At 33.3% G+C, this 26,278-nt stretch overlaps 1 protein-coding gene across 2 annotated transcripts in view; it reads right to left on the reverse strand.

Moving 5' to 3' along the window:
- CSMD1 (CUB and Sushi multiple domains 1) overlaps positions 1-26,278 on the reverse strand; it is a 2,624,761-nt gene that overhangs the window by 384,333 nt on the left and 2,214,150 nt on the right. For both annotated transcript variants that reach the window (XM_056823354.1, XM_007476228.3), the window contains exons 31-35: positions 24,726-24,842; positions 17,496-17,609; positions 15,631-15,726; positions 1,675-1,878; positions 647-771 (exon numbers count right to left, since the gene is read on the reverse strand). In XM_056823354.1, coding sequence (XP_056679332.1) covers positions 647-771; positions 1,675-1,878; positions 15,631-15,726; positions 17,496-17,609; positions 24,726-24,842 — 656 coding nt within the window. The remainder of the gene's footprint in view (positions 1-646; positions 772-1,674; positions 1,879-15,630; positions 15,727-17,495; positions 17,610-24,725; positions 24,843-26,278) is intronic.

A 26,278-nucleotide genomic window follows, 5' to 3' on the forward strand; every position in this document is an offset into this window, starting at 1 on the left:
CTCTATTAATAGAAAACTTTAGAAATACATGGAAATGAAGACAAATATAAAGCAATAAACAGTAATATAATCAAGGATAGAAACATAGGAGGCAAAGTATAGATATTGACTAGACAAATACAAATATAAAATAATATTAGAGAATCAATAATGGACACAATTCCATTGTACATGAAAGTGCACATATATAGGGTTAGATGTAGGCATAGATAAAATGGATTAGAAATTCATATGATAAAATTATACATTGAATAATGTCAAATAAAGCAAGATTATATGGACACATGCTTTAGATACAAATTGAATAATATTTATTATAAATTAAAATGACAAAATTATAATAGTAAATTAACAGGAAAGTAACCAATGTTAGATTGTACAAAATATAATGATACAGATATTTAGATAAATATAGATATGATATATAGATAAATTAAAGAAAATATAACTGATAGATTTGATTTTCGCTTTAGCTGAGAAATTGTGCTATACTATTATTTTCTGAACTAAAAAAGAAGATTGGAAACAATCAACAAAACTAATAGAAGACAAATTATTTTCTGCAAATTTATATTACAAGGATATCAATAAATACTTCCAAAGTCCTGAGACTTAGCATTTGAAATTTTGCAGGACAAGGACTTGCCTGAATTCCTGATCCTTCTGTGACTATGATTTTCCATATACAGTTCAAGTTGTTGCCATATGGCTCAGGATAACCGGGGGAGAGGATAGTGCCTCTCCTTTGTGTGAAATTGCCACTGCAGGGAACTAGAAAGCATTATTATATTTAAGCACATAGGTTGTGAACATGAAGTAGAATGTGTTGTATTTTTGAGTGTTCTGAAACTCGGATTCATTTCTAAGAGGGTTTTAAGAGGGAACACATAGTGACCATTCATTTTTAGAAGGTTTTATACAACATAGAAATTCAACCATATTTTCTTAGTTTTAATAATCAGCTGAAGTAATTTACTCAATTATTTATTTTTATCGTACTGGTAAAAAAATATTTTCTAAAGACTATAATAGTTTTTAAAGAACAGTTGTGTCACTGAAAAGTGTGTTGTTTAGAATAATTAATCCACCAAGGCTTAAATACTTGGTATCTTATTTGATATTAATGGAATTTATGAGCAAGACCAGAGAGAAAATATTCTTATAATGTACAAATGAATTCAAAGGACTAAATATGATTCTGCCAAAGGCTCTTACATAAAATGAAGTAAATAAACTACAACTTACTATACCATTGTTATTTGCTCAGGATTAGCATATGACTTTTCAATAATTAATCAGCACAAATTTATTAAAGAGACTTCACAAGAGATCTAGCCAATCAACATTATAATACTTTCCCCAAAAAACAGAATTATGTACTGTATTTATAGCTTTAGAGTTATAGTCACATAGTTAATAAATATTCAAAGGTGTGGGGAAACATATCATACTTGTTCATCTAATGGGTTATTATAAGAAACGCCATATTTCCTACTTTCCAGCTGGTACTCAATTATTTCTGACATGACAAATTGCCCTTTTAAATTGGACATGACCATTATTAATTGATGGTGGATGAATATATAGGTAAGGGAAAAACTATTTTCTGAAACTGCTATCCAATTCTGATTTAGGGCTCATGTGCACTATTAAACCCAGCCAATAATTGCTTACCTACACAGCTTGGTATTGTGTCATTCCACTGAGCTAAAGCATTAGGCACTGATTGGCACCGGATTGCTTTGGAGCCTTGAAGTAGATATCCAGGGTTGCATTCAAATCGAACAATTGAACCCGCTGAAAATTCAGAGCCAATTCTTCTTCCATATCTGGGCTCTGGGACAGAGCTGCATTGTGTATCACTTGTACGAGGAACAGCTAAGGATTGGCGATGTGTTTTTTTTTTTCCCAAAGAAGGAAAAATAATATTATTTCTATGTCATAAAATAATAATGAATTTAAAATTAAATTTAAATGAACATGGAACACATTGAATAATACTTCCTATGCATATCAAACATCAATTTTTCAAAAGATTTTCCCATTTATTATCTCATTTTTAAACTCCATAATCCTGTGAAGTATATCTATAAAATGTAATTTATAATAATCTCTATCTTATACAATTTGTGATATATAATACAGATAATTTAAAGTACTAAGCCAACACCACTTGGCTAGAACCATTTGGAAACTCTCAAAACTCAAGTCTCTGTGATTCAAATGCATTATCTTTTTACTTGAAATGTGTATGTGGATATATGTATGTGGTGGGGGGAGAATCCATGTATGCCTTTTAGTGACACAGAAACAAGGAACATCTTGGAATGTTGCATTGAAAGCTTGTTTCACAGTTGGAAAGACTCAAATTCAAGTCTCATCCTAAGCAAATCATGGGACTTCTCAGTGCTCCTGGCAATTCTTACCATATAAGTTTTAAAGAAGCTACTGATCTGCACTGGTAAAGGAACTTCTTATTGAGGAGTTCCCTAACCCATTGAAATCATAAGCCCAGACCAAATATTAATAAATATGCACATACTAATATATATTTATATTCACACATGTCATATATAAGTATATGCATATAATATGCATTGAAATTTTTTTCTTGTAGAATTCAACTAACTGTTAGAAATTCTTCCATTTCTCTCACCTGATATTAATGCCAATATTTATTTAGTTTTAAAGTGGAGGAAAGGTAGTGCAATGTAAAGAATTGGAATCAAAATCTGGGTTCAGTTATTCTGTGCTCTACAAAATTTGTCTTGGGCAAGTCACTTCCTCTCTGGATGTCAATAAAAAGGACTGCAATAATCTCTAAATTCCATTCCAGCTCTAACATACTAAAATCTCTAGAACCATATTTTCATTTTCCCCTTTACCTGCTTCTCTTTATTCACAGCATATGAACTTAAAAAAAAAAGGCTCAGAATACCCATTTTTTCTTTCAGAATTATTTCTTTTTCTTGCTATGGAACATTGTCTTGTCTTGAAAAATGAATGATGATGAACAATGCCATAGCTTAGATTGTGAAACAAGGTTAAGAAAACAATTCATTTAGAGCAGTTGTAGGGAAATTATTTAGATTGATCTAAGTTCCATTCAGGAATTAAAATTACATTCAATAAAATGCTCCATAATCTCAGCAGTGAAAGAATTTAAAACACTATTTAAGTCCTATATCTCCTTTTAAAAATAATTAAAATGGGAAGTAAAATGCTAGATGTCTATAATATTGCACTAATAGGCACTATAATGGATATTACTTTAAAATAAAATTTATCTTTTTCACATTTCTTGGACTACATTTTATGAATGCAACATGGGAGAGAATGATTTGCCAATTTTTCCACAATAAACAATGCTTGAGAAGCTTTTACAATGATGAAGAAATATCCCCCTGGTATATTTCTATTTAGATTTAAAGATTAAATGAAAGAAGATAGTTTTTTGTAAGCAGTTCTATGATTGTGCAAGAGGAAGTAGAATCTTCAGTAAATATTTTGGTCCATGCATAAGGTACAGGTTGTAAGGAGAGGGAGGTAAGATAACAAGGTGGGGAAGGAGGGTCCATGTGCTAGTAAAGTTTTCTTTTGGCTTGTTTCTTTCTTTTTGTGATACAGATTGGTGTATTAAAGACAATTAAACAGAACCCATGCCTGAACAAAATTGGAGAGATCTGGCCATTTGAGAAAGAAGATCAGAAAATAGAAGAGAAAACAATTTCAAATTTCTTAGAAAGTGGCGCAGGAGTTAAGCATGCCAATAGTGCAATGAAGCGCTGAGTTGAAAGCTGAATTTTCAGCCTAGGTGAAATAGAAAAATCTGGTATGTAATTAAATTAAATGAAAACTACAATAAATAAAAATAGGGCAAGAGAGACATGGAATCTAGACATAAAGGTATCTTTGTAATCTGTGCAATGTCTTTGTGAGAGGGGAGATGAAATGATCTTCTCTTTTTCCCATCAGTCATTCTCCATACTTCTTTATGTTAAGTTAGACATTTCCAGCACGACAGAAATTCTATTTACTAGAGTAATTATTCTCCATCTTTTAGTAAACATTTCACACTGCTGTGAAACAAAATTGAAATCAACTCAGTGGAAAAGTGAAAAAGTATAAGGTCAACCTTGAATTGAGGGTGATAAATAAAATGATTGACTTTTGTAAACCTTAAAATTTCTTAGACTTATAAATGTTGAAAATTTCACCATTGGGAAATTTCATACTTGAAAAATTTCCTACTGTTAGTCTATTGGAATGTGAACCCCCTTGGCATGGGAGGGTCCTTCTCCTCCCTACTTAAGATTACTTTAGGACAGAAACCTTTTGCTGAACAATGGAAAGGGCTTTGACCTATGCTTAAGCATAGAACAGGAAGTTCTTTGAGTCATGAATGATTTTAGAATTGATACAATAGAGATACTTGGAATGACAGAACCAGGTCTTGGAACTTACAATCTCCACCCTACTCAGTCCTAACAGGATTTAGGAAGGGCTGTAGCATAGATCAAAATTTAATTATTTGAGAATATGACCTTCAACAGACATGTGCAAAGGGGCAGACCTCTGGGCAGTCCTGGGTTAAGCTAGAGCCACCATTAGCACAGGGAAGACATGGACAGTGATTTGTAGATGTGAGAACTTAGGGGAGGGAACTGAAATGGTTCCCTTAAAGATAGCGGGGTCTGAGGACTGAGCGGTGTTTTTGAGAGGTTTTGCTCTGAGAGGTGGTGCTCTGAGAAGTTTTGCTCTGAAGGAGGCTGGAGGTGGAGGCCCCTGAGACTGTTTCTCCATTTTGGTCATGTGAGTGATAGGGACTGATCTCTTTTCTTTGCCTCAGCTATCTAAGGGCTTGGGCCTTTTGGCCCAGCCTAAACAGAGGGGGATATTTAAGCCCTATTCCCTTCTCTCCCCTTTCTCTCTCTTTCTCTCTCTCTCTCTCTCTCTCTCTCTCTCTCTCTCTCTCTCTCTCTCTCATACCTTTCTTTCTTCTATTTGTAATTAAAAACTCCATAAAAGGTTGACTGCTGACTTGAGTTTTCATTTAGGAATTACATAGCTGAATTCCTTGGCGACCTTAAAATAATATATATCAGTCTTTTAAAGTGATTTCCTTGTCACACTTTGTAGGCCAAATTAGTGTGTTCACAAAGAGACTGGATGATGATCTCTGGGATGTTTATAATGGTGGGAAGCAGGTAATCCTGAAACTGTATGCATACTTTTAATAAGAAGAGAAGAGGGAGGAAAATGTAGTAAGCTTATTAATAATCATACCGAAAGCAGACTGAAATTCAGAAAGAAATATACTTGTGCCATGTATCCCTCTTAAAACTAAATGTAATAAAAAATAGAAATCTACACATTAGCATGCAAGCAAAGTCAGCTGATGATTCATTTCACAATTCAAAGCTAAAATGTCCCATTTTCCAAAATCTATCTTTTTTTCAGCTACTGAAAATTATTTTTTTAACTATTCTGTCTACATCTAACAAATGAATTAAAATCAAATTCCCAGGAATACAAACTAAACTTTTATATACCATCTTCATTAGGGGGAGAAAAAAATAAAATTCATTTCATACTTTTTATATAAGTTTAAGTTAATCTGCAAGCAAAAAATTAACTACTAAGATTGAATATGTTATTTTTAATAACTAAAAAGAAATGATTCCTGGGGGAAAAATCAATAGTAAGATGTATTTGCATGTCAATGAACAAGAAGAAAATATAAAATAAAATTAAAGGGTGAGTCCTATCTGCACAGATGTTGTAAATTTTAAAACTAATCCACCCTACTCAGACTGTACTTTAGAAGATCTGACTTAGCTATTTCCTGATTAGTAACAATGTAGATACTTGGTTTAACAGAATCAAGTCTTGGGAACTCTACATTTCTCCACCCTACTTAGTTTAACAAGGTCAGGAATATCTGTACCATACTCAAAGATTTAATTATCTGAGAAAATGGCTTTCAACAGACATGTGCAGAAACAGCAGACAGATCCCTGGGCTGTCTTAAGTCAAGCTAAACTATTATTGGTACAGATGAGACGCAGGAAAGTGATGTAAAACTGTCTATATAAGGCAAGTCACTTGCTCTCTTCGCCCTCTTTTCCTGGAGAGGCGTCTCTGGCTGGCAGCATGCTAAGCATTCAGAGATCTTAGAGTGGTAGCAGCTGTTTGTCTGGGTTTTGGTGGTGAGTTTGCCCTTGAGCTGATTCAGGTTCAGGCATCTTGGCTGAGCCCTCTTGGAGTTCAGGCTGATTCCTTCCTCCTTCACACTCCAAACCCTTACTTTCTAGATCCCCTATCTGCCTGGCCGGTACAAGCCAGGTGGGAGAAAGCCTTCATCCTTTCCTTTTCCCTTCTTCTTAATTTCTTTCCACTATATTAATTAAATCACCATAAATTTTCAGACTGACTTGGGTATTTTTATTTTATTATTTGGGTTATCCATGGCGACCAATAATTAATATAATTTAGGTCACAACACTAAAATTATACTTTACAATGCATAGAAAGACTTATTCTTTGCTGAGTTCAGTTCTCAGGCTATGAATTTAGAAGCCATCTGGTCCAACTTCCTCATTTTACAAATATGTTGAGAGACTTATCTAGGATTAAATTACTAGAAAGTATTTAAGGTGAAATACAAATCAAGATTTTCCAGATTCTGATTTGTGTTCCACTATGTCATGTTGCCTTAAAATTATCTGACTAAAACAATTCTGAGTGTGGGATTTGTTTTTTGGGAGATCTTTTATTTCTTCCAATGGAGTCAAGGAAGAATGTTTACAAATCATCATCAATAAAAGACATTTGGGACTGTCTTATTACACATATAAAGAAATAGAGACTCCACATAAGACAATTTGTCAAATATTATAATTAGTTTATGTCTGAACTCAAATTAGAGCTCAGTTTTCTACCATTGCAGGTCACTTTCTTTCCCACATTTTTGAAATTCAGGTACTTCATTTGGGAAGCTAGAATGAAAAAATGAAAAAGTTAAAATCTACACCATTTTTAAGCAATGCAGTGAGTGTATTTAGTGCTCACTGCATTCATTGGGATAGGAAGCAGACTATATCTTCCAGGAGCTCATAATCTAAGAGTCGGTGGGAGAAAAAAAATACTTTACTAACTCCAGAAATGTTGTTTCCCATCCTGAACCATGAAGCTCCATGGAGGAGAATGGCAATGCTTAGTAATTGTAGTAAGTAATTGGCAGTAAATGTAATGATCATTTATTATATAGTATTTGAAGCTGACATAGATTTAAATTAATGGAATAGCACAACTTATTATGTTAGTATATCAACTAAAAAATAACAACAACAATAAACCTATTTACTAAACCTAGAAGTAAGATCATTCAGTTGGAGGGCAGAGATAAAAGATATATCAGGAATTAACTAAATAGCAAATGAAAAATTGTCACTCCTGAGAATACATAAACTAGTTATTTGATAGAATGATGAATAAATACTAAAAAAGGAGTTTGAGTATGAGGACAATTAATGTCCAAATGTAATAATTTCTACATGAAACCTTTCTTAACTATCAGGCTAGGCAGGACCATTGGATTTCTTCCTTCTTGATCTGTACCCAAGAGACAAAGTGTATAAAGAAAAACTTTCAGCAAACTAGTGAGAATTAGCCTACCTCAGAAGGCTCCTTCCAACAATTGCTGACTTCTCTGACTGCCATCAAATTGGGAAAAAAGGATTCCTGGATTCATCATTTTCATGTAGAACCTGTTCCATCTATTGATAATGAGTAACCCCATCTTTTTTTTTTTGGACCTGTAGCTGTGCTCCCATTTTAAAGCTGTACTAATAGAAAGAACTGTCTGTACTTGTTGCTTATATCTCTTCATATCCTACTAACTTCCTTTTTTTCTTTAAATTTTTTTTTATTTTTACCCAATTACATGTAAAAACAGTTTTTAACATTTAAAAAAAGAATTTTAGATCCTGAATTCATTCCCTCCCTACTTACCCCTTGCTGAGATGACAAACCATCACATACAGATTTTACCTGTAAAGCATTTTTCTGTATTAATCCTTCTGTAGAAGGAGACTCAAGAAATAACTAATTGAGAAATATAATGAAAAAAAGTTTGCTTTGGCATGAATTCAGATTTGTCACTTCTTTCTCTGGAAGCAGATGGCATTTTTTATTGTGCATCCTTTGTTATTATTTTGGAACATTATATTGCTAAGAATAGGTATTATTCACAATTGTTCATAGTATTTCTGACACTGAGTGCCATCTTCTCTTAGTTTTACTTATTTCAATTTGTTTCAGTTCAGGTAAGTCTTTCCAGGTTTTTCTGAGTTCCTCCTGCCCATCATTTCTTATAGCACAATAGTATTTCATAGAAACCATATATTATAATTTATTCAGTCTTTCTCCAGTTTATGGATATCCTCTCACTTTCTAATTTTTTGCCCCACACAGTCATAAAGAAAGAGCTGCTTAATTTTTTTTGGGGGGGGTACCTATAAATTCTTCCCTTTTCTGTTTTTTTGTTTGTTTGTTTGTTTGTTTATCTCTTTGGGATACTGTTAAGGTCCAGGAATTCACCCACCACCAAGGAAGACCATGGACAATGCAAACAGGCAGAGAAAGGCCATTTATTGAACTGATACACATCAGTGGGAACCTCTTCCATCAGAGTTCCAAGTTGCTTCTGAGAGGCTGAGCCTTAAGTACTCTCCAGCATGTATGGCCCCCTCTTCTAGCCCCTTATCTGCTACATACGATTCTTGGAACGTTGCTGGCATGTTTGGCTCCCCTCAGCCCTTATTGGTTACATTCTATTCTTGTGACCTTGACAATCTTATGTTATTGGAGTCTTCCTGGCCTTTATCTGGTACCTACTGCAGCTGCATGTTTATTGGGATCTTCCTAATTTCTAAGGCCTGCCAGCTTGTTAAGGTTTTCCTGTATTTTCAAGGCTGGTCATTTTGACCCCCCTCAATACAAACCTAGTAAGGATATTGCTGAGTTTGTATTATTTTATAGCCTTTTGGGCATAGGTCCAAATTTTTCTCCAGAATGGTTGAATCACAACTCCCCCAACAGTGCATCAGTTTCTCAATTTTCCCATATCCCTTCCAAACTTTGTCATTTTCCTTTTCTGCCATAATAGTCAATCTGATAGGTATAGGGTGGTATATCAGAGTTTTTTAAATTTGCATGTTTCTACTCAATGTTAATTTAGAGCACTTTTGTGGCATAACTATACTTAGCTTTAATTACTTTGATAAATGCCTGTTCATAGAGTTTGACCTTTTATCAAATGAGAAATGATATATTCTTACATATTGACTCATTTTTCTATGTAGTTGAGAAATGAGGCCTTTATTACACTTGTAATTTTTTTGAACTATTTTGATTACTGTATATTACTCTCCATGCTCTTTCTCCCCTATTTTATTTCTAAGCACCACATCCCCCAATTTGCTCTCTTTTCTATCAGCCACCATACCTTTTCTTATCCTCTTTCTCTTCTTCTTCCCTGTAGGGTAAGACAGATTTCTATAACTAAATGATTGTGTGGGTCCTTTCCTAATTAAGCCAATTCTAATGAGAGTAATGTTCTTATGTTCCATTCCCCAGATTCCCTATCTTCTACTTCAGACTGGAATAGACATTAGATGAGGGAATCAATCCCTTTTTAATATTTCTGTCCCTCTTTTTCTTTGTAATGGTAGCTTTCTGTAGTAATGGCAGATGTTGGGTAATTGCAACATTATTTTACCTAGCCTATGTACTTGTAGGATATAAACTTTCTACTGGAAAGTAGAAAAGTGTCATGAACTTATTACCATTTTATTACTTTTCTATACATATGAAACATAAATATTTATGAAACCATTTAGCCATGTTAAGTCTGAAACCTTTTCTTTATCACGATATGTTTTTAAAATATATTTTCTCATCTTAGATAACTTATTTGTTATCTAATTTGTTAACATTGTTAAAAAAATGAACTAGTCAAATGTACATCCCATACCAACTCTATTATTCTACAAGAATATACACTGTCTGGGAATATTCTTCTGTGCTACCATCAAGCTCAGACACATAGTCCCCATTTGTAAAAAAAAGTGTTATTATCTATGTGCTTATGTAAAGGCCCATTGGGAGACCTAAAGAGGATGGGTCACTGAACCTCCACAGTTCATGGGCTTTATTTTGTTTTGTTTTTTTGTAAGATCCTTTTGCCAAAAAAGAAGGATGTCTCCTAGTGGTTCCCTGTCAGTACTTTTACCAATCATATTTCATTTTTAATACTATATTAAGAAACACTCAAGCATAGTTAGATCCTGAATGAAACATATAGTACCTCTAGGTCCTTATACATCCTGGTGAATTAATCCAGAAATTTATAGATATTATAACTGAATGATTAATTGACGTGAGGGTGGGGAACTATGTCTCTCAATGAATCAGAGAGGGGAATAAGTAAAACTACGATTATTTTGTTATAATTTCTATATGTAACTTTTCTTAAACATCAGTTTTGAAAGTTAACCAGTTTCAATGCTAAAGGAATTCCTTCCCAGGCCTCAAGGCATCTCACTCAGCTAACTTTTGTTAGAGGCAGGGTGGAGATCTGCTCCTTATTTATCTGTATACAAGAACTCTCTTAGGTAAGGGAAGTCAGCAAGCTCTAGCAATCATGTTGAACTGACTTAAAATACAGTTGTCTGTTCCCATTGGGTCTTAAAGTAGACATTTTCCTCTTGTAATGAAGTGATAAGGAAGGATTTGAAGCCTCTAAATCTACTTCCTCAGTGCCTATTTATCAATCAGAGGTGTCTTGGGATGACCCAGGAAGAAACCAACTGATGAGCTCACAAGGAGTATGTATAAACTTGTTAGAAAGGAGGTTGCTCTCTTTTGCCCTTTTGGATTGTGAATGTTTTTGACTGATCAATTAATAAATTATTATAAAATTTAAGAATATTATCTCTCAAAAATTTCAATCATTACAAGTATGAATGAATATATACATTTTCCCTGGAATTGAAATTAGTCAACACCACTTTTGCCTCTTGTAGGGTGACTACTAATTCATCAGTTTCCAAATGTCTTCAGAAAAGAAAAGAAAAATTTTGAAAAGGAAGAAAATTAGACAAGAGAATGATGATAGTTATAAGCTTGAATACACAGTGAATAAGCCAATATACCCAACTAGGAAAACTGACTAGAGAAAAATGCTATGCCATCTTGGAAAAAATCATGGGGCCACTATATAGTATGCTTATAAATCTTAACATTGGATCTCTGCCCTTTGAATTTTTAAGAAATCCTTGTCTTCTTTGGAAATGATGGGAGCTTTCATAATGCTAAAGAAAGGGGAAACTTACAAGGCCTTCCAAAAGTGCCATAGTCATCACAACCTAAACAATTCATAAAATGATTAAAGATATTAGAATTAAAGGAGAAATTACATTCTATCTTTGGAAAATGAGTCTCATAAAGGTAAAATGATCTGCTCATGATCCCATAGTTAATAGTACCATAGAGACCCAATTAAAAAAAAATACTATATAAAGACTGAGATTAAAGATACCATGACAACCTGACTCAATTTGGAGCCTACTAGACAATCATTTATTGACAAAATGCTTGATAGATATGTTAACATTGTAATTAAGGTCCTTACTAAATATTCTTTGTTACTAACAATGAAATATCTCTGTGATGTTTATAGAAAATTAAGACTTTATAGAACTTAAAACACTAGTCCTTTTTTTCCTGTTTTCCACAAAATAAGTGGAAACAATATATAACTGTCAGTCTCTTAACAAGGGTTAGTCATTCTATAACTGGGGTATTAAAAAAATTCTTGTGCAATTTCTAACTTTAATAATTTAGGAAAGTCGCAAACTCTAAGTGGTATAAGAAAGCACCATTCATAAGAATTTTATACACTACAGTTCAAATAATTTCTAGGCTTCAATATAACTCCTATCTTTCATGAAAAAATGTTCAATTTGACTTTTCATATGTATTGAAAACTTTCTCCAGTTGCTCTTGAGTGATTTCTTAAATTGCATTTGTGATCAGGGACCTATTCCTCCAAAGAATATAATTTTGATGAAAAGACATCAGTTTTAACATGGCCCCTGGGGCAACAGATCAGAAAAATGAAGTACACAGGGCCTTTATAAAGTGCTTAGTCTAATACAGACACACATGCAGAGCATCTTTATACATCTTTATGTGTGTACATATATGCATGTGTATTATATGCGTATATACACACAAATTTACATATATACACATATAGATAGATTTAGATTCACATTTCTGGCTTAAGAAAGACATTCAGAATTCTATCCTTCTCTCTGTTCTAGCCATTTTCTCCACTACTTTCTAAGGTTGCCTACTGACATTCAAATAGTAAGGTGGGTACTGTAACCTCACAATATCTAGATTCCTAGTCTTCCTAAGGGAGTTCTAGCTGCTTTATGATTTGCCATTCTATTCTTTGTATTTGCAAGAGAGGGGAAATGACATCACCTCTCCTGATACTTTTTTACATAATTCTTTACTTTGCCATAATTAGGTAGCCCAGACCAATTAAATAACTAATTTTAACTCAGTGAGGCAGTACCATGTGTCAGACAATTGTTACTTACTTTAACCCACTTCAGAGACTTCTTAAAATTTTCTTGAGTCAATCAATCATTCACAATCACTCTTTATTACTGTCGAAAATACCCCATAACTGAACAGTGAGGGAGTTTTATAAGGAAATCTTTTCTGGGGAATTATTTTGCATTCGATCCAAACCAAACGCATTAGAATAGAATTCATCTATCAGCAATGTAGCAGACTTCAGTTGCAGCTTTTTTTTTTTGTCACCTTGTTTGTTTTCTAGACAAAGAGGGAAATGTAAGTAGCCATCTATTCCCTTCCCCTCCATGGGAAGGTGAAGAAAAATCAAAAAAATATATATTTTTTAAATTTACATCTTTTCAAAACAAAACTATGGTTAGCCCAGACAGGGGAGGAAGAAAGGAAGGGGAGTAGCCCAGGTGCTCAGTGCAGGGGAGGGAGAAAGTGCCTCTATTAGGCTGCCAGGCAGTGAGGCTTGGTGGAGAGGGGGAAGGGAGCAGCTCCAATGGAGTCCCTCTTCTTTCTAGTAACTCACTCTTCTAGCAGTTAGATATGTTCCCCCATTACCACATTTGCTCTCTAAATGGTAGTCCATTTTCCTCTGAATTCTATTGTTTTATATAACATTTTCTTATTGTAGCATTTTAGAAAGCATCTCTTTCTAACAGCTGCTTAAGGCTGGAAATAAATAATTCTCGACTGATAGTCTTTCTAGAACACTGGTGAGAGTAAGCTAAGGGCTTTGGAGAATTATCCCCCCACCCTTCAAGACTACAGTCTTCTAAGACTGAGACTCTGTGGAGCTCATGTGTGAGGGTGGCTGGGGAGGGGATTCTCAGATCTTCTGTAGTGTGCATTATAAACACAGTAAGATCTTTCTTACTCTAAAACAAACTAATGACATTTCCCTTGAGCCTTCTTCCGCTACAAGTTATTGTTCTATATTATACCTTTTATAGCTAGTGTTTCAAAATGTAATCTAAACTTGTTTCCTAAGCTTCCTAAACATCATTTCCTTCCTCAGCCTCATGCCAAATGTTTTCTGTCCAATAAGAACTGACTCCTTGAAGATAAAGACTAATTTTTCTTTAACCGTTCTTTGTGTCTCCATCATAAGGAGTAATCTGGTATGTAGTAGGCATTTAATGGATGCCTTTTTTTTTTTAACCCTTACCTTCTGTCTTAGAATCAATACTCTATTGGTTCAAGGGCAGAAGAGCGGAAAGGGCTAGGCAATGGAGGCTAAGTCACATAGCTGGGAAGTGTCTGAGGTCACATTTGAAACTAGGACCTTCCTGAGTAGGTGATTAATATATACTTGCCAAGAAAATGTACTTCAGAAATGAGTCTTGAACTTGGAAATATATGAAAAAGAACTTTCAGTATCCAAACTAGCTGTAAAAAAGAAAAAAAAAGCCCAAAACAAAAGAGAGAGGAATAGAGAACAAAGGGAAGAAAGGAGGAAAATATATGTGAGTGAAACACTTTACTCCTTATCCTTAACTCAGAGATTCACTGGCTTGAACATAATATAAAATTTTCTGTTATTTGATTTCTCAAGCCACAGGAGAAAAGAAGCAGCTGCTTCTATTCATAGAAGAAAGTGGGGGGAGGCTGTTTGTGTCAGATAGTTTGACAGAAGAAATTGTGATTGTTGATATTCAGAAAAATAAAAGAAAAAAATTTTAATGAAAATAAATTCTCCATAAAATAATAGTGCATGTTCATAATAATGATTTTTAATTAACAAGAAAAGTAAGCCAAAAAAATTAGAACAGATTTTAGAATGAATTACATAAAAAATTAAGTCTATGGTAAAGGGGATAAAATAATGATTGAAGAAGCAATCTTAAGTTATCTAGAAAACATCCTTTATATGCTGACATCAGGTATATAAAGCTTTATTGTAGCCATGAATTTGAAATTAGAATCCATCCTGATATTCATTTCATATTAAAACAATTAATCTTAAAGTCAGTATTCTAATTTTCCTAAGCATATTTGATTTTCATGAATAAAAGTATGCCCCTGCATTTGTATATTAATTGCAAATTTATACTCAAAACCTATTGGTATCTTGAATTACATAGATATTTAACAAAAACATTCCCTACTACAGTTTATACGCACACTGCCATATGTAATTGGCATGGGCACTGTACCCCCAAAACCAAAGAAGGGTTTTAGGCAAACTATAAGTAGGGAAATTCCTTTGCTCCCTTCTATCTTTGTGACTCCTAAGGAAAAACATCTGATATCTCCCATAAGACGTTGAGAGGATTATTCTTTGGATTCTCCTTTAGATTTGAGACTGACAGAGAGACACACCTCCTGGTTATCAAGTTGTATCTCAGACATCCATCTGTCCTCTAAACTATGAGGGTCACTTCCTATGTCTTCAGGCAAACCTCCCCCCAGCCCATGCCTCAGTGCATACCACTCTAGAGTCACTTCTTCACCATGGCACAGTCATGTCTTCATGTTGTAAAGTGTATAAAGACCCCAAAATTGATGTTAACTGGGAACAGCTTTCCATCTCTGCTGTTCCACCTAGAAGGCAGTCTTCCACCTATGCTATCCTCCTGGCCAGATTCAATATTATCTTCTAAGTTAATAAATTTCTCTTTTTGTATTTTTAAGCTAAGTTTCGTAGTCTTGCATCCTTGCAAAAGGTACTCTTCCCGAGCCCTGGGAATCACCTCAATCCCCCCACAACATAATAACATCATATTTTGGAATCATAACTTTTAGAGCTGGAAGGAATTTAAGAAACCATTCAGTTCAAAGTTCTAATTTTATAAGGATTAAACTAAGATAGAAGAGATAAAAAAAAAACTTTGGCCAAACATATACAGCTAGCCAGTGCTAGACTTGAGATGTGTGCCAAATTCCAGTTCAGTGAACTCTCCAGGAGACTACACTTCCTCCTAGTTCACAGGGAATAGACTAAAGCAAAATATTTTTTGCTAAATTTACCTTGGTAAACAAAATGGAATCCCCTGGCAGATGCACCACTTTTTGCACTGAACCTCAATAGAATTTGATTAGAAGTAGCCAAAGGCAGTGTTTCCCCTGCAAATAAGAAGAGGCAAAAAAAAAAAAATATATATATATATATATACATATATAATATGTATGTATGTATCATGGGATTCATTAAACACACCAATCTACAGTACATAATACAATTTCTGGGATAATGCTTCTGAAAATAATTAGTTATGTTTGCAATATCACTTTATTATATCACCAATCTTTTATAATTTCTTCCCTTGGCCTTATCACTGAAATACATTTTTGTAAGCCAGGTTTAAAACATTTTGTCCCCTTTGGAATTAAAACATTTGGCTGTTTATGAAAGAATGTATCCTTATGACATATAGTCACTTTCAGTGTATTTTTTCTATCATTTTTTTCCTATTAGTTGAAAACCATATCTTCTACAAATTGCTTTCTTGAGGAATGATTCAGGGGTTGATTTACCTAAAGAGAATAAATTTAAAACTTTTTTTGGGAGTTGTTGCCATCTTTCTTAAAATCCACAATATTCCAAGAGAATTAAGAGGATTAGAGAAAGTCTTTTATAACTGACATATCCCACACCCTACCTTCTATAAATCTAAATTTCAGATAAACACACTGTGGGGGAGGGGAGCTGTAAAGAAGAAGAAAAAGAGAATCAAGGACTTAAAAATATGAGTAAATTGTTATCATTCCATTCCCTGGTTGCTCAATTTAGTTTTGTCTCTGATGGGGCCCATACTACCAACCCTTTCTCATGATCTTTGCAAAACACATTTGTAAAATGTGCTCATCCCAAACAAATGTAAGTTTATGCAGTTATGGGATGTGAATTCTATTTTGAAGAGATATGTACACATTTCATTAGCCTTTATTCCTTTCAAATTTCAGTAGAGATACCACCTTTTTTTTATGAAATCTTCACAGAATCTCCTAAATACTAGTGTCCTCCTTGCCCTCCCCAAAATATTACCTGGTTTTTACTTGGTATATACTATTATGTGCACATACCCCTTCCCTGTTAGTTTATAAACCCTGTGAACTTGAAATCTGGAGACCCCAAGTTTGTTCCTGTTTCCTAGAGAATTCTCCAAGAGGGAGGTTTCTGATTTAGCCATTTCAGATTAAGGACTCTAAATCCAAATCAAATGTTAAGTACCCTTTTGTCCGGGTTGGACCCTTTCCTTTGTATCCATTGTATATTATCCAGTCTCTCCCTGATAATCCTGTTTCCAGCTTTCCCTTTCCTTGTAACCATGGTAATGTCAATCAATCATACTTCCCAGTCCTTAGTTCCCCAAAATGCATACAAGTCCCCCAAGTTCTAATGTTCTTCGGGGTATCATCCAGCACCATGCATGCTCCCAGGGGAGGGATATGTTCCCAGAGTCCCCAGTGTGTAGTCCCTCCCTGTGACGTTTCTGACCCTGGGCTCTGTGTAGTGGCCAATCCCTATCGCTCTCCTGATTAAAGATTTGGTTTTTCTGACTATTAAGAAGTTCTGTGTTTTTATTAACAACCTGTGAAGGTAGAAATTATCTTTGCTTTGGGGTTCCTAATGTCTATCACAGTTATTGATACATAGAAGGTATATAATAAATGCTGGTTGACTGAAAGATTATTATGAGGGGGGATTCCCAAAAAGATTGATTTCAAATACATGAAAATATTTGATATGTTAAAAAAAAAGGAAGTTAAAATCAAGAAATCATTTTACACCTTCCTCTGCATTTTCTTGAAGTCATAATATTTCCCACCTACCTTCTGAAATGTTCATGCCCTTTTAAGTTCCCCCTAAGTGTCTTTGTGGGCTTCTTTACCTGAATGAAAACCAGAAAGTGAGCTGAGAAGTCTGGCTTGTGGATGTGCTCCATCAAATAACTCTGCCAAGTCATTCAGGGCTGTCTGAAAATAGGCAAACTGCCCAAACACAACTGCAAAATAATAAGGAAAAAATAAGAAAATCTCCATTCAAAAACTAATAGGTATTAAATATTAGGTGATTGTGAAATTAGGTTCCTGCAAATTCTAGATTTCTGGTTAGATCTTTAGTTGAAGAAATCTCATGTAAGCAAAAGAATTTTTAATTATTTTATGTCTTTAAAGATAAATGTCAAAATTTTCCTCAGATGTTTATAAATTAATCAATTCGATTTTACTTTTTCCTCTGTGACACTAGAAGTGTACATGCTATGACAATATCTGATAGCATCATCAACTGAAGTAAAGGAAAAAGGGCACAGGACCTCCAACCCATCTGATAAACACATCCTCCAGCTATGCTGCCCAATTGCAAACATTTCAGCAGATAGCTGACCACAGGGTGTTTCAGGACTTTGCAACACCAGTTGCAACATTTCAGAGAAATAACTAGCCATAAAGTGCTCTAGGGTTTAAACAATCATCCAGGTTAAGTAACATTGTGAGGTATATATGTAGGGTCCCAACTCTGGGAAGATGGAACTCCTTGGCTGAGCTTTCCCCTAGCATGCTAGTGATAGCGTGATAGTAATAAAGGCTTCCCCTTGCTTGAATTGCATTGTCTTCGTGTGCTCCTTGGGTGGTCTGCAACTCAGACCCTAACACAATCTTCTTATACAATTAGAAGAGAATTTATATTTTTTGTCAATTTGGATGTTCATTCCTTCACTAAATTCTTTCTCCAGTAGCTTCTACCTCAAAAACAATGTCAATAGAAAGCAAACTACTTCTACCAAACTAGAAGATTTGAATGTAGAGATGTTAATGACCTCTATTCTGCGTCATTCAGCTAATGACTATAACTCAAAAAGATGATCTTTTAAGGCACAAAAAACTTGGCTAAATCACAGATCTTGAAGTACTGAAATAGAGTTGTTGCATCTGGATCAGGTAAGAATATCAAAAAAGCTATGTTACTTACTTGAACAATTTTAGAAGCATTCTAAGATTCTTTCTACCTTAGATGTGGGAATAAATAGCAAAGGTCAAAGATTAGTGAGCCTCTGAGGACATCAGTCCCATCCTCTGATTTTACAAGTGAGAAATCTCAGATCCAGAAAATTTATTTTTCAGTAATATTTGACTGGCTGAGTTTCCCATGGTCATTTAGACAGCAGGAATTGAAGAGCAATAGAATTCAAACTTAAGTCAACTGATTGTAGAACCAGAGTTAGGTTTAACTGTACCACACATATTCAGTTGGTTTTTATATAAAACTTATTCAGTATGGAATGTTAAATTATATAATAGGGACTTCCAAAGTCATTTGAACTATATCAACAAATTTCACTGGACAAAAATGTAGCAATGTTTTAAAATTCTTTTTTCTATAAAGTAATGATGGAAAATAATTTCTGAAATCATAGCAAATTTATGTCAATAATAAATATACATATTACATTACATAGCCATGATTGTTCTTGATCATAAGAATATATAAATTGTATATCTAGATAATATATAACTATTATGCATTTTAAAAATAAAATCAATGGCTTTTTAATCTTGTTTTTTTTTTTAACCCTTACCTTTCATCCTGAAATCAATACTGTGTATTGGTTCCAAGGCAGAAGAATAGTAAGGACTAGGCAATGGGGGTCAAGTGACTTGCCCAGGGTCACACAGCTAGGAAGAATCTGAGGTCAGATTTGAACCCAGGACTTCCTCATCTCTACAGCTGACTCTCAATCCACTGAGCTATCCAGCTCCCCCCTTTTTATCTTATTTTGAGAAAAATAATTACTATTTAAACCACCATAAGTGTTTATTTTTCTTACCAATAAGTAAAATTTCAATTCTATAGAAAAATAATTTACTTGGATCTAAATAATTCCTTACAACCTGAAACAATATGCTATATATATACATATATCTCTCTCTATATATTTTTTAAACCCTTACCTTCCATCTTGGAGTCAATACTGTGTATTGCAGAAGAGTGGTAAGGGCTAGGCAATGGGGGTCAAGTGACTTGCCCAGGGTCACACAGCTGGGAAGTGTCTGAGGCCAGATTTGAACCTAGGACCTCCCGTCTCTAGGGCTAGCTCTCAATCCACTGAGCTACCTAGCTGCCCCCAATATGCTATATTTTTATTTATAATTGTATAAGAATGATAAGTATGTTTATTTAAGGAAAGAATAAAAATAGAAAAATAATTTTACACAATAATTTTTTAAAGTACCTATACTGGAAGAAGCAGTGTAATTTCTAGCCATGAAAAATTATTTTCCCCATTCCTAAGAGTTTGAAGTGCAAGGAAGCAAATAACAAAAGGAAGTAAGAAATAAAACTAACCTTAGACCTGAATTTGGAATGCAGGGATGTCGGAGGGAATAGTTTTCAAAATAAAAGAAAACAAAAAAACAAACCATGGCACTATGGGAAAGAATCAGCAAGCTTTGGTTTTTGTGTCATTAGAGCATCATAAGTATTTTTAGTCAATTGAGCATATATTAATTGCCTATGAAATGCCAGGCACTGTGCTAAGTTTTTAAAAGTGGACTTCTTGGAACAAAGACCCATACTGCCTGTCCTAGTTATACTTCCAAAGCTAAACTTCCTGAACAAAAATTGACAGATTAAAGATGTTTTCAAGACTGAAAGACAAACATTATAATTAAATACTACACATCTCCTTTTAACTTTTTTGCTTCCTTCAAGTACATATAAGATTTTTTTTGTTATGCAAAAACACTTGAAGCTTAATTAACTGCAATTAGTACTTATAAATAGAAAAACAAATTTTCTCCTCTCTGGCAAAGGATATAACTATACATTCCAATGATAAAAAATATTTTTATCTTTTGCAAATTATATCTTTAGACTATTTTATGAGATGGAAACCTCTTGAAGATTATATATTATTCAGGAATAAATATAAAATTATGAGAAAATCAATGTCAGATATATTCTGAGACAGACCACAAAGAGCAGAAATAAGCATCACCATATCCATGGAAGAAATTCAAGCTTCAGAAGGGAACCTGATACAGAATATTTAGCAAGCCCACAAAAAAATAAATCTACATTCTATTCTCAGCTCCTTTATTTTAATTCTATGAGATATTATTAATTTTGTAGCCCAATATCTTCTCTATTTACAAACAAACAGGATAAATTGTAGAACTCAACTGAGTATCTTAAGGTAAATCCAATGTCTTAAAGCATGTCATAAAATAATTATGATAAAATAATAATAGTATAATAAAACCCCAATTGTCAAAACTACTCTACTCCTATTTATCTGATTGTTTCTAGTGAAACAGTTCACAAATTCACTCAAACTATGACTCCTATTAAGCATATTATAGACATGCAATAAATAACTTTTAAATTGAACTAAAAATCAAAGTATGACATTTATCTTTGACTAATGCCTAGTTTTCTAATTTTCAGAACTATGTAGTAACATTTTAATTTTTAATTTGCTCTTTATTCTTTTTTTAACTCTTACCTCTTATCTTCCATTTTAGAATCAATATTGTGTATTGGTTTTAAGGCAGAAGAACAGTAAGGACTAGGCATTGGGATTAAGTGACTTGCCTGGGATCACATAGCAGGAAGTGTTTGAGGTCATATTTGAACCTAGGACCTTCCATCTCTAAGCCTGGTTCTTAATCCTCCAAACCAACCAGCTGCCCCCTGAATTTGCTCTTTAAATGGAGTTAACATAAATGCCACTTTGATTTAGGTCATATTTTGATAATTATAACTAGCATTTATATAGTGCTTTAAAGTTTGCAAAACAATTGTAAAATGATTTCATTTTATCATTACAATAACCCTATAAAGTAGATACTATTATGAGACCTTTTTTTTGCAGATGAGAAAATGAGGCAGACAGAAGTGACTTGCCCTAGGGTAACACAGTTATTAATTGTCTAAAGGCATTTTTGAACTCAGGTCTTTCTGACTCCCAGTCTATTATTCTATACATTACACTAACTAAATGCCATGTGATTTCCTTTGTATACACAGGTCTTTCAGGGAAAAAAAGAATGAACTCATGTTCAGGGATTTAATGATAAAAACAGGTGGAATTAATATATCTGGTCTGACTTCTTAGTTTACAGAAGAGAACACAATTCTTGGTTCCCTTTTCATGAATTTTCTCCCAGAGGTACAGAATATAGACATATGAGCAACTCATAACTGTAAGAAGTATCTGATAAATAAAGGTGATAGTATAAAATCAGGACACTTAGTGGATGACTAAGAATACATCATGTATGAAAGGCTAAGGCTATGAGAACCCTTCTGATTTAAGATGTGCTACTTTAGATGAATAATGTTTTAGGTATCATTTAGATTTTAAAAGCATTGTAAGTAGTAAAATAATAAATATTCCCCATGAGATTATTTATCTTACAGGAGTTAGCCATTTATTTTTAGAAAGTAATTTACTTGGTGTAAGCTTTAGAATATCTTCAATGCTTTAGCTTTATGGAAATATTTATGTTCTCATCTCTTATCGATTTTATTTCCATATGTATGGTAACTATAATGCTTGGAATATTCGAAAACGAGTCATTATTAATTGTGTCTAAAATGTTCAGGAAGAAAACAGCCAGGGAAAATATAAAAAGCATTGCACTGGCATGCAGAATTCAGCAAAAGGCTTCATTCTGTGTTAAAATGTCCTACTCATTAAGAAGGCAAGGAAAGCCCAGCAGAATAATTAAGTACAAAACAGAGAAGGCCCATGCCAAAATCTAACTTTCTTTTGGTTATTGATCCTGATTTATAGGTATAAATCATGGGATGAGGGAAAGGTAGTGATTCAGAAATTAAGCATTGAGTAAAGTTTTCACTTTAATTTTGGACACAAAATTAGCCTTTAAAAAGTTTTGAAAGATTATTTTTTAAACTAGGACACAAGGAATAGAAAAATCCTCTGTAGGGAATTCAGAATAACAGATCTCATTTCATAAAGTGAGTATCATACATATCTGTCTGAAACTATAAACCAAAGAAAGAGACCACCTGTACCTACCTTTAATTAGGTTAAGTAACCAAAGGAAACTAAAGGAGAAAACCCTGACTGAGGATAATTTGCAACCCAGGTTTGCTTTTCAACATAAAAGTCATAGGCTATATAAGAAATCATAATGCTGCACTTCATCCAGGAATTGCTAGTGTATCAGAATAATTATTTTTTAAAAGCAAAAAAAAAATTATAAATTTACAAAAAAAGTGAACAATTTTAAAAATCCAGTATACTTATATAATTGGTTTTTCTCAAAGACATAGATTCACAAAATTAAATGCCATTTGAAACGAGAAAAAAAAATTACAACACTGGAAAAAATACCATGTACCTATGTAAATTGTTAAACTATATTAGGAACTATTGCCCACTGTGAACTCTCCCTTCTCTGAAGTCCTATGCATTTATTATAGCATGCTCCTGGCACTTACACTTTGATATCATATTTATTATAAATATATTTTTGCATATTGCCTATCACTTTAAATGGAATGTAAAGTCTTTGAGAACAAGAAATCATGATTACCACTTTAGAACTATTTTATCCTTTCAAAATCATGTGATTCCTAGTGGAGGAGAGAGAGGTTACTGTGAATCCAAGAAAGGATGAAATTTGTCTTTAGATAACTGTATCTCTCTAAAATTCTGGAGAGCTGTCTCTGTCTCTATGTCTATCTCCGTATGTCTCTCTCAATGGTTAATAAACAGAACGCATGGATGGCACCCATCATATAAACTAATAAGCCATCACTATCTAATGATAGCATGACATTTTGTGGGGTTGTGTGTGGGTGACCAGTTGAGTTGCAATGGGAGGGTCCCACCTTGCCATTCTAGTTCCTGTAAACTAGAGAAACTTCATTGTATCAGAGCAGAGAGGCATCTGTTTGTCAACTCACAGAGTTTATTGCTTCACTAAGAGATTAAGTGAAGTACCTCTAAGTCACACAGAATTAGCAGAGACACACAATGTAACCAGATCCTCTGGGTTCCAGGGCTGCCTGTTATAGCACAATTCTCCAGGCATACTGTCCATTAATTGAATTATCTCTCGGTGTCACTTTGGACCTCCCTTTCCTATTTGTTTCTGCCCAATCAATTCTCAGATGTGAATAGCCTTTGCAGATACTAGAAATAATTACTATTAGCTCTACTTATGGCTTGCTTTTATTTTGTGTATGGAAAACAATAAAAAACTATGTATGTTCAGGGGAGAATTGCATATGAGATCAAATGAAATAATATATGTAAAGTATTTCATGGAAAAAGTTAAGTAGTTCCATAGATAAATATCTGGACTTGAAGTCAAGAATTTCTAAACTAGAATCTGCCTCCTGACACTAGATAGATATATGACCCTGAGCAAGTCATTTAACTTTTGATTGCCTCAGTTTCCTTATCTGTGAAGTGGAGATAATAATAACACTTATCTTCCAGAGTTATTATGTGGATATAATATGATAATATTTATAAAGCACTTAATATCATGACTGACTCATGGTAGTTTGTTATTGCTCAAGTGAGATATATGTAAAGTGCTTTACAAAACTAAAAGTGATATACAAAGTCTAGCTATTGTCATTTTTTGTTGTTGTTGTTGACTAGCTATCTTTTCCCCCCCAAGTCTTCTTTTCCCAAGAGATGAGTATGGATGTAAAGAGGAGGAAGAACAATTCATGGGAGGAAACAAGGAAAACAACTCACAAAAGTTAATTTTCTATTTTTATTTTTCTCAATGGGTAGTGCTTTCTATTTCTGAGTGGAAACATATTGAACTAAGATTAACAATCTCTCCCATAATATTAGCAATACTCCTATGTACCCTTACTATCTATTCTAAACCAGTATATACAGATAGCATCCTCTGAGAAAAGTTAGAGACATGAAAATAGATAGTCTCAGAAACATAGAGGTGACTATTCATGTTTATTTTCACATTTATCTTCAATGAACTATAGTGAATACAATCCAAGTTCCTCTGGGAGAAGTGTTTGTTATAGAGTTGAGTATAAAGTAGGACAACTTAAACCAAAAAAGAATAATAACAGTGAATTTAAAAAGCATGTAATAGGAAATTCTTACCAAATTCCTTTGGTACAGTTATTGAATAGTGGCACATCTGACCAGCTGTATAATTGTGTGGGTAATTTGGTGACAAAACAACTCCTTCTGATCCAGTGTACTGTCCTCCGCAGGGAGCTGAAAGTAGAATCAATCAAAACATCGTATGTATTTCTAGTTTTCTCTAATGTTAGAAATAGCATCTCAGTTTCCCCTTTAAAGTCTAAGCAACAAATAATAAATTGACAAGAGGAAAATCTCAGAAAAAAGCAAAACTATTCCAAGTTGTCATTTTTATATAGTCATGAAGATAAATCAACATTAATTTTTAAAAATTAAATGAAATATTGGCAAATAGGTTTCAACAATATAGTAGAAATATCATAAACTATCCACCTGGATGGCTTTATAACAGGAATCAAAAATTTGTTTGAAATAAGAAAAATTATAAGTATAAGAAGTCAAATAAAGTAAAACAGTCATATTAAAATAATGAAAAAAACATAATTATATCAATAAATACTGAAAAAATTTAAACATCTAATTTTGTTCATTTTTTAATATCTGTCTAAAATACATTATGGTACATAGAGAGAAATTGAAATTTTTTAATGAAATAAATAATATCTATCTAAAAACCAAGATGAGCATTCTTAGAATACAAAAAAGAGAGACCATCTTAAGACAATCAGAGGCAAAGCAAAAATATTATTATTACCACTAATATTTAACATAATCCATAAAATCCTAGATATAGCAATAATGCAGGAAAGAAACTGAGGAAATAAGCATAGGCACAGAGAAAACAAAATAATTATTTTTGTAGATGAACTAGAAACAGAAATGTTATTCAAAATAGATGGTATAAAATGTTTAGAAATTTATTAAATGACAAAGCCAGAAACTATTTTTAAGAAAAAATTATAATGGTACCTAAATTAACATATTTAGTATTATATCACACCATGAAAGGATTACTTCATAGAACTAGAAAAATAATAACAAAATTCATGTGGAGGGGGGGAAAGTCAGGAATACCAAAAGTTAAATAAAAAAACAAATAAGAAAGAAAAGAGAAAGTCGTATCAGTACCAGACTTTAAATTATACCATAAAACTAGTCAATAAGATTATTTCATATTGGCTATAACATGGGGAGATCAATTAATGAAACAGATTAAATATACAACAACTAAAAGGAAATGAACATTGTAATATAATTTTTGATAAGGCAAAATATTCCAATGAAAAGTCTGTATTTGAAAAAAAAAATTACTGGGAAAACTGCAGAGCATTTTGGCAGAAACAAAATATAGTCCAACATATCAATCCATATACTATATGGATAAATGATTTGTAAACAAGAGGAGACAGGCATTATATAAACAAACACATAAACAAATTAATAAAATAGAGAAGTAAAGAAGAATTTACCTTTCAGATTAAGGGGTAAGGGAAGGGTTCATGGCTAATCAGATGATAGAGAGTATAACAGAAGCTAAAATGGGCAGTTTTGGATTATATTAAATTTAAAGGTGTTTGCATAAATAACTCTAATGCAGTTAAAATGAGAAG

Source organism: Monodelphis domestica, chromosome 1 (genome assembly GCF_027887165.1).
Source record: "Monodelphis domestica isolate mMonDom1 chromosome 1, mMonDom1.pri, whole genome shotgun sequence".
NCBI lineage: Eukaryota > Metazoa > Chordata > Mammalia > Didelphimorphia > Didelphidae > Monodelphis > Monodelphis domestica.